Source organism: Sapajus apella, unplaced genomic scaffold, assembly GCF_009761245.1.
Source record: "Sapajus apella isolate SASKATOON/1434 unplaced genomic scaffold, GSC_monkey_1.0 scaffold48, whole genome shotgun sequence".
Lineage (NCBI taxonomy): Eukaryota > Metazoa > Chordata > Mammalia > Primates > Cebidae > Sapajus > Sapajus apella.
The window spans coordinates 7,261,073-7,280,562 of record NW_022436988.1 but is presented as its reverse complement, the minus strand read 5'-3'; the positions used below and the strand labels follow the sequence as shown (position 1 = coordinate 7,280,562).

At 46.5% G+C, this 19,490-nt stretch overlaps 2 protein-coding genes across 6 annotated transcripts in view; one reads left to right on the top strand and one right to left on the bottom strand.

Moving 5' to 3' along the window:
• The window catches only part of RECQL5 (RecQ like helicase 5), a 40,530-nt gene that overhangs the window by 17,185 nt on the left and 3,855 nt on the right, over window positions 1–19,490 (bottom strand). For both annotated transcript variants that reach the window (XM_032241664.1, XM_032241665.1), the window contains exons 4-7: window positions 18,799–18,901; window positions 17,831–17,942; window positions 15,198–15,360; window positions 7,294–7,373 (exon numbers count right to left, since the gene is read on the bottom strand). In XM_032241664.1, coding sequence (XP_032097555.1) covers window positions 7,294–7,373; window positions 15,198–15,360; window positions 17,831–17,942; window positions 18,799–18,901 — 458 coding nt within the window. The remainder of the gene's footprint in view (window positions 1–7,293; window positions 7,374–15,197; window positions 15,361–17,830; window positions 17,943–18,798; window positions 18,902–19,490) is intronic.
• Window positions 2,108–9,845, top strand: SMIM6 (small integral membrane protein 6). Of its 4 annotated transcripts, XR_004257769.1 has the most exons (4): window positions 2,109–2,417; window positions 2,702–2,834; window positions 3,414–4,310; window positions 9,625–9,845. XR_004257769.1 is itself a non-coding variant. In XM_032241678.1 (3 exons), exons 1-2 carry the CDS (start codon window positions 2,388–2,390, stop codon window positions 3,606–3,608), a joined length of 225 nt encoding a protein of 74 aa, XP_032097569.1. In that variant the 5' UTR covers window positions 2,108–2,387; the 3' UTR covers window positions 3,609–3,645; window positions 9,625–9,845. The 4 variants fall into 4 exon arrangements, 2 of the variants coding, with proteins under 2 accessions (XP_032097569.1, XP_032097570.1); XR_004257767.1 differs by lacking the exon at window positions 2,702–2,834 and having other exon boundaries at window positions 2,108–2,417; XM_032241678.1 differs by lacking the exon at window positions 2,702–2,834 and having other exon boundaries at window positions 2,108–2,417; window positions 3,414–3,645.

The window sequence follows — 19,490 nt, the reverse complement described above, 5'->3', positions numbered from 1 at the left end:
AGCACTTTGAGAGGCCAAGGCAGGCAGATCATTTGAGGTCAGGAGTTTGAGACCAGCCTGACCAACATGGTGAAACCCCAGCTCTACTAAAAGTCCCAAAAAAATTTGGCCAGGTGTGGTGGTACATGCCTGTAGTCCCAGCTACTCAGGAGGCTGAAGCAGGAGAATCACTTGAACCCGGGAGGCAGAGGCTGCAGTGAGCCGAGACTGTGCCACTGGACTCCAGCCTGGGCAACAGAGTGAGACTCCCTCTCAAAAAAAAAATGAAACTACAGTAGGCCAGCACAGTACATCACATGCATGTAACCCCAGCACTTTGGAAGGCCAATGAGGTAGGATCCTTGAGCTCAGGAGTTTGGGACCAGCCTGGGCAACATGGGGAGACCCTGTCCCTACAAAAATAAAAAAAATACGTAAAATGAAATAAAACCGACAATAAAGCCATAGATACAAGAATCTCACTGCAAAACTTGGCAGAGTATAAAAAAGTTTCCTGGCCGGGCGCAGTGGCTCACCCTGTAATACCAGCACTTTGGGAGGCTGAAGCAGGTGAATAACCTGAGGTCAGGAGTTTTGAGACCAGCCTTATCAACACAGAGAAACCCCATCTCTACTGAAAATACAAAATTAGCCAGGCGTGGTGGCGCAGGCCTGTAATCCCAGTTACTCAGGAGGCTGAGACAGAATTGCTTGAACCTGGGAGTCAGAGGTTGCAGTGAGCCAAGATCACGCCATTGCACTCCAGCCTGGGCAACAAGAGCAAACTCCATCTCAAAAAAAAAAAAAAGTTTCCTTCCAGCCAGGCATGGTGGCACACGCCTGTGATACAGGCTGAGGCAGGAGAATCGCAGAGGTTGCAGTGAGCCGAGATCACGCCACTGCACTCCAGCTTGGGCTACAGAGTGAGACACTGTCTCAAAAAAAAAAAAAAAAAAATTATCCGATTGGGCCTAGCAATTAATTGAAAAAGCTGGTTAAAGCAACTTTTGTTAAAAAACACCTAAGTTCTCTACACATCTCATTTTATTATTTTCTTACACATCTCGCATTAAATGGAAACATACACGTTCTTACTCCTAGGCTGGTCTTCCTGACCTTTCTCTGAGTGTGGGCTTGCTGACCAGAGTTCCTGTATTGTTACTTTCTAGTTTTGGTTTCTTTAAAACAGAGCAAGAACTTAAAGGCAAAGGAATCTGAGTGTGAAAGCCATCTGGGTTTTTACAAAATGTCCCCAATGTTCAGTTATCATGTCTGCATCTTTTTCAACAGAAACATTCTCTGAGTAATTCCAAAGTCATCCCAAAGTGGTCAACAGGTATTTATAGAAACAACTTGTTCATTTACTCGCTCTGAGGTGCAGCACAGGTGCTTCAGAGCTCAGACTGTGCCAGTGGATTCAAACTCCAACTCACTTACTAGCTGATGACCTTGGCTAAGTTATTTAACCTGTCTGTGCCTGTTCCCCGTATGTAAAATTGGGGTTTCAGCTATTATTGCTGCTTTGATGGTTCCTGGGATGTTAAATTCAATTATGTAATTACAAGTACAACTGCCATGAACAGGTTTGGGAACCAACTTGACTCTTGATAAGCATCTGATTTAACTGAAGGAGCCGCAGGCCAAGGGTGTGCTAGAGACTGGCCTACTGCTGTGAGTGTTCAGCATGCCAAGGGCATTAGTCAGTAAGTTTCACACAAGGAAACGGAAAGCATTAGGTAAGCCAGGTCAGTGACACCCCTGATAGTTAAGAACAACTGTACTAAATCTGTCACCATCTGTCATCCAACCCTGGCCACAATGAGGGGAATCACCTGGGGAACTGTAAACAACATGACACCCTGGCACCCCCAGAGGCTGATGTAAGTGGTACCAGGTGGCCTGGGCATTTCTAAAAGCTCCCAGATCTTTACGAGCAGGGATGAGCACCCAAGGGCTAGAAGGGAAGCCCTTGGAGGGCAGGGCCCGCCTTTCTGATCTCACAACTGTACAGTGCCTGGCATGGTTCCTGGCCACAGGGGGCCCTCACATCCTAGCTTTTAAATGAATAAATGGTGGCCACTAGGTTTCACACACTGGGGACAGGCTTGATTCCCTCTTCCCAGCTCTCCTACTGTGCCAGTAGGCAGAAATCAACCACACAATATTGCTGAGGACAAAGGCACCAATAGGAAGCCTCAGCGGGGAGCAACACTTCCCCCAGAAACAGTTCCAGGAGGTGCCAGGCGCCAGCCAGGGCTGCAGTTAATCATTCACCCCACAGCACAGGAAGTGAGGCCTACGCCAGTCCCAGCCCCAGCCCCACAGCACAGGAAGTAAAGCCTACGCCAGTCCCAGCCTCAGGACTTCCTGAGCTCCGGACAGGTCCCCTCAGTCCACACATCATCCAGATGGGACAGCCCAGTCCAGACCAGCCACAGGTGAGGTGGCCTGATGGCCTGGGGCAAAGGCCCTGGGTCCAGTCTCTTCCCCATCCACCCCAAATCTGTCTTCTCTCAGGAGGGACTCATTAACACATGTGTCCTGAGCACCCCCAAATGACATCACACAAGGGCAGAAAGCAGCTGATGGGGGAATGTGAAAGGCAGAAAGGGAGCCACGGTTGCCAGGCAACCAGCCTAGCCCACCTTTGTTTGCTTTGGTGACAGCAATGAAGGTATGGTCAGGGCCCCTTGGCCATGCTCACGCCTTTTCCTCTCGACAGTGGCTTCTTTGAGTCCGGGTGCACCTCTGGTCACCTGGCAGCCTCTTCAGCTCAGCCCCTCACAAAGTGTAGGCCTGAAGGACCACCCTGAATTGCCCTTGTAGGACCCAGGACGGCTACCCAGCAGAATCAGGTAATGGCTCCCTCCTTCCCCACCTGGGCCCCTCACCTGGCTACAGGCTTGCAGTCTGTGATAACGAGCTCTGCTTCTAGAAGTTCTGTTCTCAGCTGTCTCCAAGAAGCCTACCGAGGCCTCAGGTGGAGTTGGCCCCTCCTTGGCTGCTATACAGATCTCTCGAATGCCTCCCAAATGTTTGGCAGCTGGGGCGGGAAAAACCGGGAGGATCTATCGTAGTACTTTTTAGATTCCAGCCAAGCAGGTCTTGGGAATGGGAGAGAAAGTTCTTGCTCATGCCAGGGCTACTCAGGAAAGAAGGATTAGAGAATCCAGGGGCAGCCCCCAGGAAGAATCCAGGGACCCCCTTCTTGCACCAGTCCTGGCTCCTATAGCTAGAGTGGGGAAACACCATTTGCTGCTGGCTGGAGGCACTGATCACAAAGACTATCCAGCCCTTCCATTCCCCCAGCTGCTGGGGAGGCTGGCTGCTCACAGAGGCTGCTACAGAGACTTGAGTCAGGGAGCAGAGCAGAGCACCTGGGACAGGGCCTGGGAGGGCCGCCTGCACTCAGGTCCTCTGTCCCTCTTTTCCAGATTCTCATGGACCAACTAGTAATCAAGAAGACAATCTGGAATGATGAGTTCTGGCAGAACCCCTGGGACCAGGGGGGCCTGGCAGTGATTATCTTATTCATCGCCGCTGTCCTGCTTCTCATCTTATTTGCCATCATGTTTGATTTACTCACTTCCACAAAAAACACCCAGTGTGAAAAGCGTGAAGAGGAGTGACCTGACTTCCTAGGGGCTGAGATGGCAGCAGGGGGAGGCGAGCTGACCTCCCCCTATTCTGGTAGTGGGTCCCTCTGTGATTGCCTCTGGCTCAGGGGCCAAGCCCTGGTGTCTTCTTTTCCCACCAGGAAAGAATCTAGGAAAATGCTGCATCTGGCTTAGGGTTACTCAGACTAACAAGATGGGGAGGCTGGTCTAAGACCAATTCTGGGTTCCTGACCCTATTGTTTTTAGGGAACCCTAAAAGCACATGGAGAGGACAGCTCCACTGGCTCTGGTGGAAGGAGCAATGGCTAACAAGGTTCTCTAACAGGCTCACAGGCCCAGCCAGCAATTTCACAAATCCTTGACAGAAAAAGACAACCAAATGAAGAAAAAATTCCTTTTCAAATCTGCTAAGTTGTGAGAGCTCATTTTTAATCTAGATATAGCCACCAGGGCAAGCTTCCCGAACAAAGCCTCACCCGGGCCTGCAGGTCCCTATGCGGTCTGGCCCGCCTGTCTCCAGCCATCTCACTCACTCATCCCATCCCACCCTGCCCCTGGGTTCTCAGCATGTCTTTCAGTTCTGGAATATGCCGTGTTCTCTCCCACCACAGGGTCTTTGCACATGCTATTCTCATTGACTGGGATGCTCTTACTCCATGGCTTAGTTAGTCCTTCCTCATCCTTCATATCTCAGTTTGAACCTGACTCCCTCAGGTAAATCATCCCTAACCCTTGAGGATTAGGGTAAGGCCACCTGTTTTATACTCTCAAAATACCATTTACAGGACTTACATGTCTTTTTTTTTTTTTTTTTTTTTTTGAGATGGGGTCTCACGCCCATCGCTCAGGCTAGAGTGCAGTGGCACAATCTTGGCTCACTGTAGGTTTGGCTTCTGAGTTCAGGTGATCCTCCCATCTCAGCCTCCTGAGCAGCTGGGACTACAGGCATGTGCCACCATGCCTGGCTAATTGTGTGTGTGGTTTTTGGGGTTTTTTTTTTTTTTTTTTTTTTTTTTGTATTTTTAGTACAGACAGGGTCTTGCCATGTTGCCCAGGCTGGTCTTGAACTGCCAGGCTCAAGTGATCCTCCCACTTCAGCCTCCCAAAGTACTGGTATAAAAGGTGTGAGTCTGGTCAGGAGCGGTGGCTCATGCCTGTAATCCCGGTACTTTGGGAGGCCAAGGCGGGCAGATCACCTGAGGTCGGAAGTTCGAGACCAGCCTGAACAACATGGAGAAACGCTGACTCTTACTAAAAATACAACATTAGCTGGGCATGGTGGCACAGGCCTGTAATCCCTGCTACTCAGGAGGCTGAGGCAAGAAAATCACTTGAACCCTGAAGGCAGAGGTTGCAATGAGCCGAGATCACGCCATTGTACTTCAGCCTGGGCAGCAAGAGCAAGGCTCCATCTCAAAAAAACGGGTGTGAGCCACCATGGCCAGCTCTGGGACTTACATGTCTCTACTGTGTCTGTAGTGCTCTCTTCCCCACTGGACCAAGCACCATAAAGCAGGGGCGGGGCTCTTTCTGCCCACCATTGTATTCCCCATGTTCAACGTGCCTGGCACAGAGTTGGCATCAGTCAATATTTGTTGGCTGAGTAAATGAATGAATGAGCAAACACACAGATAAGAAGATGCCAGGCACTCCCAGCCCCAAGATCCCAGGAGACAACAGGGCCCAGTTCAATCCAGGTCTAAATATAAGGCTGCTCTTCTATCTCAAAATGCTGAAGCCTTAAGCTAGAGGTTGCTTCAAACCTAATGACTTTTCCTCATGATTCTAAAAGATGCTCATTGTCATGAATAATCAAACACTGCTTTTTCAAGGCTGTAGCCCAGAGAAAGTAACTACATGCAGAGAGGAAAGGAAACCGCTGGCTGCCGCAGCCCCGCCTCATTAGTCACTGACCCAAGGACCTGGTCAGACCCCATAACAAACTGACAGGAAACCTACAGCTTCCTTTGCAGAAATGTACCTACTTCGGCTGAGCCGCCAGGTGCCTACCCCAAGGGATTGCTGGTGGGAGGCTGCTTCAACTTCAGCCTTCAACGGGAACCATTCTTAGGGAGCAAATATCTGGTGGAGAAGGGGCTCTTTCTTTGTGCTATACACCAGTTAAGAAACATTCACTTATTCGAAGAACAGTAGCCAATACCAACATACCAGCAGTGTTTGTTACAGCCTGCCGCCTGGATTTCAGAACCATCACACATAGCAAAGGAGACAGGTACGAGGCTGCACAAGAGGCAGCTTGAGGCTGTCACCTGGACTCCTCGGGTCCACAGATGCCTGGACCCCAGCCCCTGGCAATCAGGTCACTGATGCACTAAGAATTCCCAGCTCCCTGCAAGATGACAGGAGAAACAAAGGCAGAGGCCCTTAGGAGGACCTGTTCCCTTGCCTGGCAGGCTGAGCAGACCCTGGGGATAGCCAGTGTTAACCCTCCAGAGAGCCTTCCAGAGCCTCAGACAGCCCCAGGGCTTTTTTTCAGCAAAGAGGACTCACAACGAACAGAAACACTTGGCCCTTTCATTCCTCACCAGAAATGAGAGCTCTGCTCAAGAAGCCTAAGAAGGCCAAATTTAGCAACCCCTGTATTAATTGTGCTTGAAAAGGGCTCTGGTCACAACGGCTGCAGGCCAAGGGTGGTCCTGGCACTACAGCCAACCACTTCTGCTGGGCGTGGTCGTGCCACAGAGGCCAAATTAGAGATGGCAGTTTGGAGAAGAAAATAGCTTCATTCCAGGAGCCACCGACTCAGCGGTGAATAGGAGGAGGTAGAAATAAAAATATACAGCCCAAAGAAGAGCTGCTCTGATTCCCTGAGGAGAGCCCAAACATCTGCTAGACACCGGTTCCGTGCACTTAGCATCGTGCTTCAGGACGCTCCTCTTGCAAAAACCAAGATGGCCCAGGTGTATGAAAATGAGCACACCACTGAAAATCAGGAGATGGGGTTTAGTAGCCTCAGTCTACCATGAGTTTTGCGACTGTGACCTCCCTGGACCTCGATTTATTCACCTAAGTCTGATGCAGTCACGTCAGCATCATCCCCTCACAGGATCATTCCATGAGATCAGATGAATCCAAAAACTTTTTAGACCAAAATGTAAATGACTCCTCCTGGTGTCCCTCACCCAGGCACTCACAGCTCCACGTGCCTGGACACGACCTGACTACACTGAGCAGTCCTTTGGCTCTTTCCAGGGTCCTAGCCCCATTGCCTGAAGATGCAGGTAAAGCAGATGAGTGGATTCAAAGCACATGACTCCCTGAGGTAAGCGGGGCCACGGGCTTCTGTGTGGGTCCTGGATAAGGGTGAGGACTGCTCAAGTGAAGCCAGAAGTCCCAGCTCGGTGGCACACAATGACTACAAAGCTGACAGCTCAGAGCTGGTCACATCCCTTGGGACTGAGTGGCCTATGATGCCAGCCACCTCAGAAGAGGGTGGAGTGGGGGGAAGGATACCACCCAGAATGCTGAGCAAATCCCCACACTGCCAGAGTTCCTGGGGCCTCCAATAGAGGACAGCAAGGTCCTGACTTCCACGCTGCCCAATGCAACGGCCTTTGTAGGCGAGGGTCCCTTGGTAGCCTACAGGCTGTCTTACGTCAGCTGCTTAACTAAGGGGTGCCGGGGGAGTAAATGATGTCACTGACACTTGGCTCCATGTACAAAATAAGTCACTTACCCCAGTTCTTCACAGAAGGTCACCAGGGCATCAAAGGCCATGATACTGGCTTTATCGGATGCTTTGCTCCCTCTCTTTTCCTGGGGACAAAAAATGACCGCTTACCAAGTCTTATAGAATTGGACTACCTTAGAGCCACAAAAAGTAATGAGGAGGCCGAGCACAGTGGCTCACACCTGCAATCCCAACACTTTGGGAGGCTGAGGCAGGCAGATCATTTGAGGTGAGGAGTTCAAGAACAGCTAGGCCAAATGGTGAAACCCTGCCTCTGCTAAAAACACAAAAAAATTAGCCAGGCATGGTGGCGCACGCCAGTAGTCCCAGCTACTCAGAAGGCTGAGGCAGAAGAATTGCTTGAACCCAGGAGGCGGAAGTTGCAGTAAGCCAAGATCATGCCACTGCACTCCATCTCAAAAAAAGAAAAAAAGTAACAAGGGAGAAAAATATTAACTGACAGTAACAAAGCCACTTAGAAAGTATCCCTAGACCTGACTATATATCATAACCACAGACTACTGAACTGAATTTTCTGGGATGAGCTTTTGAGCATTTCTGAAAAGGTTCTCAGGAGATTCTCATGTAAAGAGCCCATGGACTGGCATTTGGGAAGCACTATATGATATGACCCATTTTAATAACAGTAAATACATGCACAAATGTTGCGTACTTACACATGTATGAACATATATATTTCAGTGTATACTGGAGGGAGATATATTAAAATGTTAAGTGATTATTTTTGACAAGCTTAAAACATGAATTTAAAATACAATTTATATGTTACTGGATGGCAAGAAATGGAAAAGAAAGAAAGAAGAAAAATAAATAAATAAATAAATAAATAATAAAATACAATTTATAAAATGCTTCATCTATGGCTGGGCGTAGTGGCTCATGCCTGTAATCCCAACACTTTGGGAGGCCAAGGCGGGGGGATCACCTGAGGTCAGGAGTTCGAGACCAGCTTGGCCAACATGGTGAAACCCCATCTCTACTAAAAATACAAAAATTAGCTAGGCATGGTGTTGCACACCTGTGATCCCAGCTACTAAGAAGGCTGAGGTAGGAGAATCACTTGAACCCAGGAGGCGGAGGCTGCAGTGAGCTGAGATCGTGGCACTGCATTCCAGCCTGGGCAACAGAGTGAGATTCCATCTCAAAAATAAATAAAATAAAATTCCTGATCTGCTAACTCAGAAGCCCATGGTGTGGGGTGGGGGTGGGCAGCTGTCAGCTACACCAGGAGAGCAAGATGGCAGGGGTGTGGCCCTCCCTCCCAAGCCCATCTGTTGGCACCCTCATCCACTCCTTGAAAGGACAGTCTCGCCTTGGGCCAGGAACCACTATTAGGTGAGGGATGGGCACTATAGATTTTGAATGTGGAGACTTGGTCAGGGCAGTGGAACTCTAAAGATGGCAGCCAACTTCCTTCCTTGCCCACTCCTGAAGGTAATTCCCCTCTTACTGACAGAAGCTGTTACAGCTCTGCTCAGAGACAGTTCCTGGCTTCACTCTGTTATAAGCCTGTCTATGGACTTGTGGCTGAATCAACTAGTAGAACAGTGAGCATTTGTGAGTGATGTCATTATGCATCAGTGGCCTTTTTTGTGTACATGTCTATTTGCCGACATATCCTTTTAAAATATTGTGAATTATTTTTTAATACAGAAAAGAAAAAGGAAAAAAAAAGGCCGGGGACAGTAGCTCACACCAGTAATCCCAGTACTTTGGGAGGCCAAGGGAGTCAGATCACTTAAGGTCAGGAATTCGAGACTAGCCTGGCCAGCATGGTGAAACCCCGTTTCTACTAAAAATACAAAAATTAGCCGGACCTCCTGGGCTCAAGTGATCCTCCCACCTCAGCCTCTAGAGTAGCTGGGATTACACTGGCAGGCACCTGTAATCCCAGCTACTTGGGGGGCTGAGGCATAAGAATCATTTGAACTTGAAGGCAGAGGTTGCAGTGAGCCATGATTGTGCCACTGCCCTCCAGCCTGGGCGATAGAGACTCTGTCTCAAAAACAAACAAAAAAAAAACGAGACACTGATATTGGAGACATTGTCTATTGAGTTTCTGCTTTGGGCAGGTAACTCATCCCCACCAACACCACCAACACACACAGATACACACAGATTCTGTACCTGCAACTTTCCAAATAGGTTTACAAAACAATTTCTTATGAAATCCCTATTTTCCCTATCACGACTATGTCAACAGAGTTCAGAGCTAAACCGAGTGATTGCATTTTTATATTTCCTATAATCACACTTCCTTTCTTGTATAACTGTTTCCCCTGAAATTAATATCTTTGCTTTTTTCTATTTACTTAGATTTCAGTATGTCATTAATTTAGCCCTAACAGTCCTAACACAATGAACAGTTCATTTTGATAGCAGCCAGCGATGCCAGCTTCCACTGTGATTTTTGGAACCTTCCTTCCTGGAGTCTTCTGCCCCCTAGTGCAATCTGGACCCGTTTTCCGTAGGCCTGGGACACAGCTACCTTTCAGGACTACCCTCCAATATTGTCCTGCGCCAAGACTTACTCCTGGGTAAGTCTCCATCTTTGCTTTCTAGGTTTACTGCCTCTTTACAACGGAGAACATCCTTTAATAGCTTCTGAGACATGACATACTGGGGAAAGTTTTTCAAACCTTTGTATCTGAAAATGTCTTATTTCCTTCAAGTTTCCACATACAGCAGTAAATATTTATTTATTCATGATTTATTTAGGAAACAGAGTCTTGCTCTGTTGCCCAGACTGGAGTGCAGTGGCATGACTGTAACTCACCACAGCCTTGAATTCCTGGGCTCAAGCAATCCTCCCGGCTTGGCGTCCTGAATAGCTAGGACTACAGGCGCATATTGCCATGCTCAGCTAATTTTTATTATTATTTTTTGAAACAGGGTCTCAGTCCGTTACCCAGGTTGGAGTGCAATGGTATGATCTTGGTTGACTGCAGCCTTGACCTCCTGGGCTCAAGTGAGCCTCTCGAGTAGCTGGAACACACACCCAGCTAATTTTTAAATATTTTGTAGAGATGAAGTCTTATTACATTGCCCAAACTAGTCTCAAACTCCTGGCCTCAAGAGATCCCCTCATGTCATTTTCCCGAAGTGTTGGGATTATAGGCATGAGCTACCTCACCTGGCCTAAATTTGAGCATCTTTAAATGTGTCATTTGATAAACTTTTCTGGGAGCTTTCTTTTTATATTCTTTGCTTTTCATATCCTTTTTTTTTTCCTGTCAATAGGTAAAAGCTGTTTATTCTTTTGTTTGCCTTCTATATTAAAATATTTCCCCAGATTTACTATTTACCTATTGACACTGTTTATGGTATCCTTTGTCATATTTCATATTTTCAGGTTTTATAGAAATTTAAGTTTTTATATTTAATAAAAATATAAAAATTTAAAAGTTTTATATTTAATAAAAATATAAAAGTATATTTTATTTAATAAAAATATAAATAAAATATAAAATATAACTATAGAAATTTAAAAGTTTATATATTTAATATATAGCAGGCCGGGTGCAGTGGCTCACACCTGTAATCCCAACACCTTGGGAGGCCAAGGCGGGCAGATCATGAGGTCAGGAGATGAAGACCATCCTGACCAACATGGAGAAACCCCATCTCTACTAAAAATACAAAAAATTAGCTGGGCTTGGCGGCATGCACCTGTAGTTCCAGCTACTCAGAAGGCTGAGGCAGGAGAATCACTTGAACCAGGACGGCGGGGGTTGCAGTGAGCTGAGAGTGCACCACTGCACTCCAGCCTGGCGACAGAGCAAGACTCTGTCTCAAAAAACAACAAAAACGAAAACACAATATATAGCTATTTGGGTTTCTAATCTTCATTATAAAAGTATCCTCAGTTCTAGACTATACACTGGACTACATTTTCTTGTAAAATATTGCTTATTATTTCAACATAGGTCCTTAATCTGTCTGGAATTTGTTTTTTGTTTGGTTGTTTTTGAGACAGGGTTTCTGCTGCCCAGGCTGGAGTGCAGTGATGGGATCACACCTCACTGTAGCTTCAACCTCCCAAGCTCAAGCGATCCTCCCACCTCAGCCTCCTGAGTAGCTGAGACCACAGGCTTGCACCACCATGCCAGGAGAATTTTTGAAATTTTTGTAGGGATGGGCTTTCACCATGTTGCCCATCCTGGTCTCAAACTCCTGGGCTCAAGTGATCCACCTACCTCAGCCTCCCGAAGTGCTGGGATTACAGGCATGAGCCACTGCACTTGGCTCCAGAGCTTGTTTTCTCCTGATAAGATCTGAGTTTTCTTTATCTAAACCAACGGTTGTCAACCCTGGCCATGTATTAAAAGCAACTGGGGAGCTTTTTTTTTTTTTTTTGAGATGGAGTTTTGCTCTTGTTGCTCAGGCTAGAGTACAAAGGCGCAATCTCAACTCACCGCAACCTCCACCTCCCAGGTTCAAGTGATTCTCCTGCCTCAGCCTTCCAAGCAGCTGAGATTACAGGCATGCCCCACCACGCCCAGCTTATTTTGTATTTGTTAAGTAGAAACGAGGTTTCTCCATAGTTTTTTGAAAAAAACTATTGTTTACAGCTTATAACATTTATTCCTAGGTATTTTATAACTTTTATTGTTGCAAATTTTTTTTGTTTCTATTTCTAGGTATTTATGGTAATGTGGAGAAAAGTTACTGATTTTTTTCCCTTGGATTTCATCTGATCATCTAACTAGAGAAAAGCTACCAATCTTTAGACTTTTTTGTTGAGACAGAGTTTCGCTCTTGTTGCCCAGGCTAGAGTGCAATGGCACGATCTCGGTTCACTGCAAACTCTGCTTCCCAGGTTCAAGTGATTCTCCTGCCTCAGCCTCCCAAGTAGCTGGGATTACAGGCATGCGCCACCACACTTGGCTAATTTTTGAAGTTTTTAGTTGAGATGGGTTTTCTCCATCTTGGTCAGGCTGGTCTCAAACTCCCGACACATTATGCTTTAGGGAATTTATCCCTGTTGATTCATGCAAATTTATTGTGCCATTTTTGACTCCTCTGAACCATTCCACTATGTGACTAAAACAGTTCATTCATCCATTACCCTACAGAAGAAGAGCTAGATTTTACTATTATAGTGTTGCAGTAAACATGCTTGTTCATCCTTATACATGTACATTCTTGTACACATGATGATTTATCTACGAAGAAGTGGAATTACTGAATCACAGAGCATCGGTGTCTTCCACTGTATATCACCTCATTTCTCTTCGAAGCAGCTGAAGCAGCTTATGTTCCTGACAACTTTTTTTTTTTTTTTTTTTTTTAAGACAGTCTCACTCTGTTGCCCAGGCTGGCGAGCAGTGGCGTGATCTTGGCTCTCTGCAACCTCTGCCTCCCAGGTTCAAGCGATTATCCTGCCTCAGCCTCCCGAGTAGCTGGTACTACAGGTGCTGCCACCACGCCCGAGTACCTTTTTGTATTTTTAGTAGAGACGGGGTTTCACCGTGTTTGCCAGGATGTTCTCCATCTCCTGACCTCATGATCTGCCCACCTTGGCCTCCCAAAGTGCTGGGATTACAGGCGTGAGCCACGGTGCCCGGCAACATTGTTAAGATGAACCCTTTCCCCACATCCTTACCGACGTGATTATGAAGACATTTTTGCCCATATGATGGGTGTAAAATGATGGCTTGTTGTCTAATTTGTGTACTTCTGCTTGTTAGGTGAGGTTGAACATCTCCTCGTTTATTTATTAGCTACTCTGTTTTTCTCTTCTATGAAATACCTATTCATCCTTTTTGCTATGCAGGTGTATGTCTTTTTAAAATTTACCTGTAAGAGCTCTCTATATAGTCAGTCAATTTTATATATTGCAAATATCTTCCCAACAAGGGCTCATTTCATCACTTTATTTATGGTAGCTTCTATTATATGGAAATTTTTAGTTTGAATTGATTCAAATAGACTATTTTCTTTGGGGTTTCTGCTTTTAAGATCTTGAGGTACTCTTTCCTTCCTCAGGATCATAAAATATCCCCCCCCCCCAAATTTTAGTCTGTTGAGGTTTTTAATCCATCTATAATGCATATGTGTGTGGTATCAGGTAGGAATATAACTTTTATCTTTTTTCAGCACAAACTTTTCAAAAATTAATCCTTTCCATGTTGATTTATGACACCTATCATATAACAAGTTCCCTTATATACTTGGGTCTGATTCTAGGTTTTCTACAAAGAATGTATAACCAGCTAATAGCAATATGGAAAAATGCTTACATAGCAATGCTAGAGCATTGCCTTAAAACAAGGCAAGAGCAGCCATAAAAAACGATGAGTTCGTGTCCTTTGTAGGGACATGGATGAACCTGGAAACCATCATTCTCAGCAAACTGACACAAGAACAGAAAATCAAACACTGCATGTTCTCACTCATAGGTGGGTGTTGAACAATGAGAACACATGGACAAAAGGAGGGAAGCATCACACACTGGGGTCTCTTGAGGGGAAATAGGGGAGGGACAGTGGGGGGTGGGGGGTTGGGGAGAGAGAGAATAGGGAGAAATGCCAGATATAGGTGATGGGGAGGAAGGCAGCAAACCACACTGCCATGTGTGTACTTATGCAACAATCTTGCATATTCTTCACATGTACCCCAAAACCTAAAATGCAATAAAAAATAAAATAAATTAAGGTAAAAAATAATAATAAAAAAAAAAAACAAGGCAAGACTGGCTGGGCGTGGTGGCTCACACCTGTAATCCCAGCACTTTGGGAGGCTGAGGCGGGTGGATCACCTGAGGACGGGAGTTCGAGACCAGCCTGAGCAATATAGAAAAACCCCATCTCTACTAAAAATACAAAATTAGCCGGGCATGCCAGCTCATGCCCGTAATCTGAGCTATTCAAGAGGCTGAGGCAAGAGAATCGCTTGAATTGGGGAGGCAGAGGTTGCGGTGAGCTGAAATTGTGCCATTGCTCTTCAGCCTGGGTAACAAGAGTGAAACTCCATCTCAAAAAAAAAAAAAAAAAACAAGGTAAGACTGGCTGGGTGCCGTGGCTCACACCCGTAATATCAACACTTTGGGAGGCTGAAGTGGGAAGATCACTTGAGCCCAGGAGTTCAAGACCAGCCTAGGCAACATAACAAGACCTCGTCTCTACAAAACAAACAAAAAACAAGGCAAGATTAAGCCAGGTGCTGCGGCACATGCCTCTAGTCCCAGGTACTTGGGAGGCTGAGGCAGGAGGATCGCTTGAGCCCAGGAATTCAAGGGCATAGTGTGCTATGATTACATCTGTGAATTGCCACTCCACGGCACTCTAGCCTGGGTAACACAGTGAGACCCTATCTCTTTAACAAAAGAAAAAGGGCAGTACTGATCTTGACCACATAAAATAACATGTACACAAAAGACAATATTAAGGTTGGGTGCAGTAGCTCACACCTGTAATCTCAGTAGTTTGGGAGGCTGAGGTGGGAGGATTCCTTGAGCCCAGGAGTTTTGAGACCAGCCTGAGCACCACAGTGAAACCCCATCTCTGCAAAAAATTGAAAAAAAAAAAAAAAAAAATTAGCTAGGCATGGTGGCACACACCTGTGGTCCCAGCTACTCAGGAAGATTATTTATGGCCAGGAGTTAGAGGCTGCAGGGACCATGACCATTCCACTGCACTTCAGACTGGGTGACAGTGAGACCCTGCCTCTAAAATATTAAGATTATTTAAATATTTATAAAGAAAAAGTTGTTTCTTTTCTTTATATTTCTAGGTACCTACCCAATGTGCCATTTCCCCTTGCCATACTTATAGGCTGGGAGCAGCCTCCTCTAGCTTACACAAACATCATCTGGGTTCAGAAATCAGGTTCACAAAACTGGACAGTGGTGGGTCAGACTGAGACACATTCTACTGCCCAGGCCTTACCTGGAGTTTGGCTACTTCCTTCCTAATCAGGAAGCTGACTTGGTCCCGGTCATTCCTGGAGTAATAGAGACGGCACCAGGAAGGCTTCCCATCCCTGCCGGCCCGGCCAGATTCCTGGTAGTACCCAGCCATAGACTTGGCAATATTCCAATGGGCAACAAACCTGTAGGATCCAAAGGGACAAGCAGCATGAGATGGTGGAGAAGTTGAGTGTCCTTTGGAGGAGTAATCATGAGTAGGAGAGCAGGGAGGCCAGCAGACAGGGAGGCAGAGGATGGTCCCAGAGTCAGCATGGTTAAGACATCTGCATCCCATCGGCACGTCTCCCTGCTAGGAGCAGCCCAGCTTAGAGGCCACAGCAGGAGTTAATGGGGGCAAATCCAGCACATATCCAAAAAACTCAGCCAGGGCCCAGTGGAAAAAATACTGACCTAAAGAAACAAGATGAGGCTCTGCCACTTCTGAGCTATACACATTTCAGTAAGTTATAACTTCTTTGGAGAGGGAAATAATATTTACTAAATACCTACTTTGAGCCAGTTTATACATTTGTCTCATTTAATTGTTAATCGCCATAATGTGAGGTAGCCCATTCTCCAGACAATGAACTTGGGATTCAGAGGTAAATTTGTACAAGGTCACACAGTAAAGGGACAGAAGAACTAGAATTTGGGCCTAGGGGTCTCTGCCTTCAAAACTGGCTCTTAAGACACCAGAGACCTAGGGTTCATTTTATTTATTTTGTTTTTTATTATTTTATTTATTTTTTTGAGACAAGAGTCTCGCTCTGTCACCAGGCTAGAGTGCAGTGGCACAATCTCGGCTTACTTCAACTTCTGCCTCTCAGGTTCAAACGATTCTCCTGCCTCAGCCTCCTGAGTAGCTGGGACTACATGTGCGCGCCACCACGCCCAGCTAATTTTTGTATTTTTAGTAGAGACGGGGTTTCATCATGTTGGCCAGGACGGTCTCAATCTCTTGACCTTGTGATTCACCCGCTTCGGCCTTCCAAAGTGCTGGGATTACAGGTGTGAGCCACTGTGCCCAGACTTGTTTTTTATTTTTTAAGATAGGGTCTTGTTCTGTTGCCCAGGCTACAGTATGGTAGCAGAGTCATAACTTGTTACAGCCTCAATCTCCTGGCCTTAAGTGATCCTTCCACTCAGCTTCCCAAGTAGACAGGATTACAGACACCTACCACTATACCTGGCTAATTTTTAATTTTATAGAGGTGGAGTCTTGCTATGTTGCCCAGGTTGGTCTCGAACTCTTGGGCTCATGCAATTCTCCCATCTGGTCCTCCCAAGGTGCTGGAATTATAAGTGTGAGCCACTACACCAGGCTGCAGACTCAGGGTTTGAACTCTGATTCTAAAGTTGGTGTTCTTTCAAATGTAGTGCACTATTAAAATCTCTACCCTGACTAACTCAGGGTCACTGTGAGGTTCACCAAGACCATGTATGCAAACATGCTCCATAAATCATACAAGGTATTATTATTTGGTGTTAATCAGAGAAAGGGCTTCAGGCTGTAGCCCAAAATGCCTCTTGAAGGTCATGGCCAGACATAAAAGATTTCCTAATAGTTGCCAGTGTTGGGCTAGGAGGCTGGGATGCACTGACTCTTCTAGACTATTAGTAAGCAGTAATAAGAAATGATGGTCCTAAGAGCTTTGCCTTTGACCTTTCACAGGGAACAGCTTAAAATACAGTCATACATTACTTAATCATGGGAATACAATTTGTGTTTTGGTATTTTTTTGTTTGTCTGTTTAAGACAGGGTCTTGCTCTGTCGCTTAGGCTGGAGTGCAGTGGCACAATCTCAGCTCACTGCAACCTCCACCTCCCAGGCTCAAGCAATCCTCCCACCTCAGCCCAAGTAGTTGGGACTACAGGCACGCACCACCAAACCTCGCAAATTTTTATGTATTTTTGTTGAGATGGAGGTTTTGCCACGTTGCCCAGGCTGGTCTCAAACTCCTGGACTCAAGCGATCCACCTGCTTTGGCTTCTCAAAGTGCTGGGATTATAGGTGTGCACCACTGTGCCCGGCCAGGGATACGTTCTGAGAAATGACTTGTTGGGAGACTTCATCATTATGTGAACACCACAGTGGATAGTCTTTATGTAAACCTAGATGGTATTGCAGGCTACACAGCTATGCTGCAAGCATGTATCATGTGTTACTGAATACTGTAGGCAACTGTAACACAAATCACTAGGTGATAGGAATTTTTCAACTCCATTATAACCTTACAGGATCCCAGTCTATGCACTCTGTCATTGACCAGAACATCAATATGAGGTGCACGAATATAGTTAATTTTATTCCCACATCCTCGCAGGATCTGCCTACTGAGATGTGGGTGAACCAGGCTGTGTGAAAGGACAAGCCTGATGAACTGCATACTGCCCCATCCTGAGAGTGGCAGAACCGCACTGTGCAGTCACCTGGGAGCAGGCCACACGAGAACTGTCCACATTCAGGCTGTGTTCTAAGGACTATCTCCTGAGACTTCCTTCTCCTCTGGCCCTCGAAGGAGCACATGGACCTGGTCCTTTGGACATAGCACCAGGCAATCCACCCTGAGCCAGGACCAGACCAGGAAGGCAGGGCAAGAACCAAAGCTCACCTGACGTTGGCTTTATCCACTCCCATCCCAAAACTAATGGTTGCAACAATTACAGGGACCTTCTCCTCCATCCACTCGTTCTGCACCAGCGTTCTTTCAGAAGCCTTCAGCCCTGTAAAAAAGAGAAAGATGGAGAAGGGAACTCACATTTCCCTTGGGTTTGCCCGAGGTCTATTTTGGGTTTGACACTGTGCTAGGCACTTCACAAACCCTGAATCCTTCACCTCCCAGCTGTCTGATCTTACGTAAGGCACTTAATTTTACTGAGCCTCAGGTGACAGACATAAAGACCCTAGTCCATGTGTGGCACGGAGCATTCGGTTAAGGTCGGGGCCATGATTCAAACCCAAACCTGTTGGCCTCCAAAGCCTTTGCTCTTCCTACAACACTATTACCTGGGCTTGCAAAAACTCATTACCAGGTCAGGCGCAGTGTTTCACGCCTATAATCTCAGCACTTGGGAGCCTGAGGCAGGTAGATCACCTGAGGTTGAGAGTTCGAGACTAGCCTAACCAACATGGAGGCTAGTCTCGAACTAAAAATACAAAATTAGCTGGGCATGGTGGTGCATGCCTGTAATCCCAGCTACTTGGGAGGCTGAGGCAGGAGAATTGCTTGAACTCGGGAAGTGGAGGTTGCGGTGAGCCAAGATGATGCCATTGCAGTCCAGCCTGGGCAACAAGAGTGAAAACTCCATCTCAAAACAAAAACAAAAACAAAAAAACAAAAAACCTCATCACCTGCTGCTGGGTAGGCACACAGTAAGAACTCAGGAGTCACAATTCTCATTTTAGACTTCATTCATGTCTAGACTCCTTTTGGGGGCTTTAAGTGAATCACTTTAGCTCTGCCTGAGTATCTGCGATAAGACGGTGGGTCACCTGATAATCAGGATCTGTAAAGAACAAGAGACCTGCTGAGAAGCCTCTGAGGGTGAAGAGACCCACGTGGCCTTGGGCGCCCCTTACCTGCATGGTAAGCCTTGGCGTTCACACCCCTGCAGCTGAGCTCTATGGCCAGCTGTTCACAAGCCTCTCTAGTCCTGCAGTAGACAATGCCGCAGCCAGACAACTGAATGGGGAGATGCAGGAAGAAAATAAGCATGGCAAGAACAGAACAATCAGCCCAATGGTAGTGTACCCTGCTCTAAAAGAAGCTATGTGTTCCTTCCCTCGTCAGCTTCACAGTCCCCTCTGAGGCAGAACACCCAGCAAGGCTCTGCCACTTTATATAAAGCAGGACCAGACTGGCTGCAATGGCTCATACCTGCAATCCCAGTAATTTAGGAGGGCGAGGTGTGGGGATCACTTGAGGCTAGGAGTTAGAGACCAGCCTGGGCAACATAGAAAGATCCCACGTCTACAAAAAAATATTTTTTAATTAGCTGGCCATGGTGGTACACTCCTGTGGTCCCAGCTACTTAGGAGGCAGAAGCGGGAAGACCACTTGTGGCCAGGAGTTAGAGGCTGCAGTAAGCTATGATCACACCACTGCATTCCAACCTGGGCAACAGATTACAGTTAATCCTTATTACCTATGAATGTTTCAATTTAAAAATTTAAAAAGCAGGCCCAAAGTTGCTCAAAACTCAACGTATTTAACTTCTCTGGCTCCTCCTCTCAAATTCTGCATGGGTCTGCAGAGGCCTCACACAGAGGGG

What these genes read in the sequence shown, in the direction of transcription:
- SMIM6 (XM_032241678.1), top strand. Translation starts at nt 2,388, where the DNA reads ATGGGACAGCCCAGTCCAGACCAGCCACAG. An exon ending in CCAGTCCAGACCAGCCACAG is followed by an intron (nt 2,418 to 3,413) that starts GTGAGGTGGCCT and finishes CCTCTTTTCCAG; the next exon opens with ATTCTCATGGACCAACTAGT.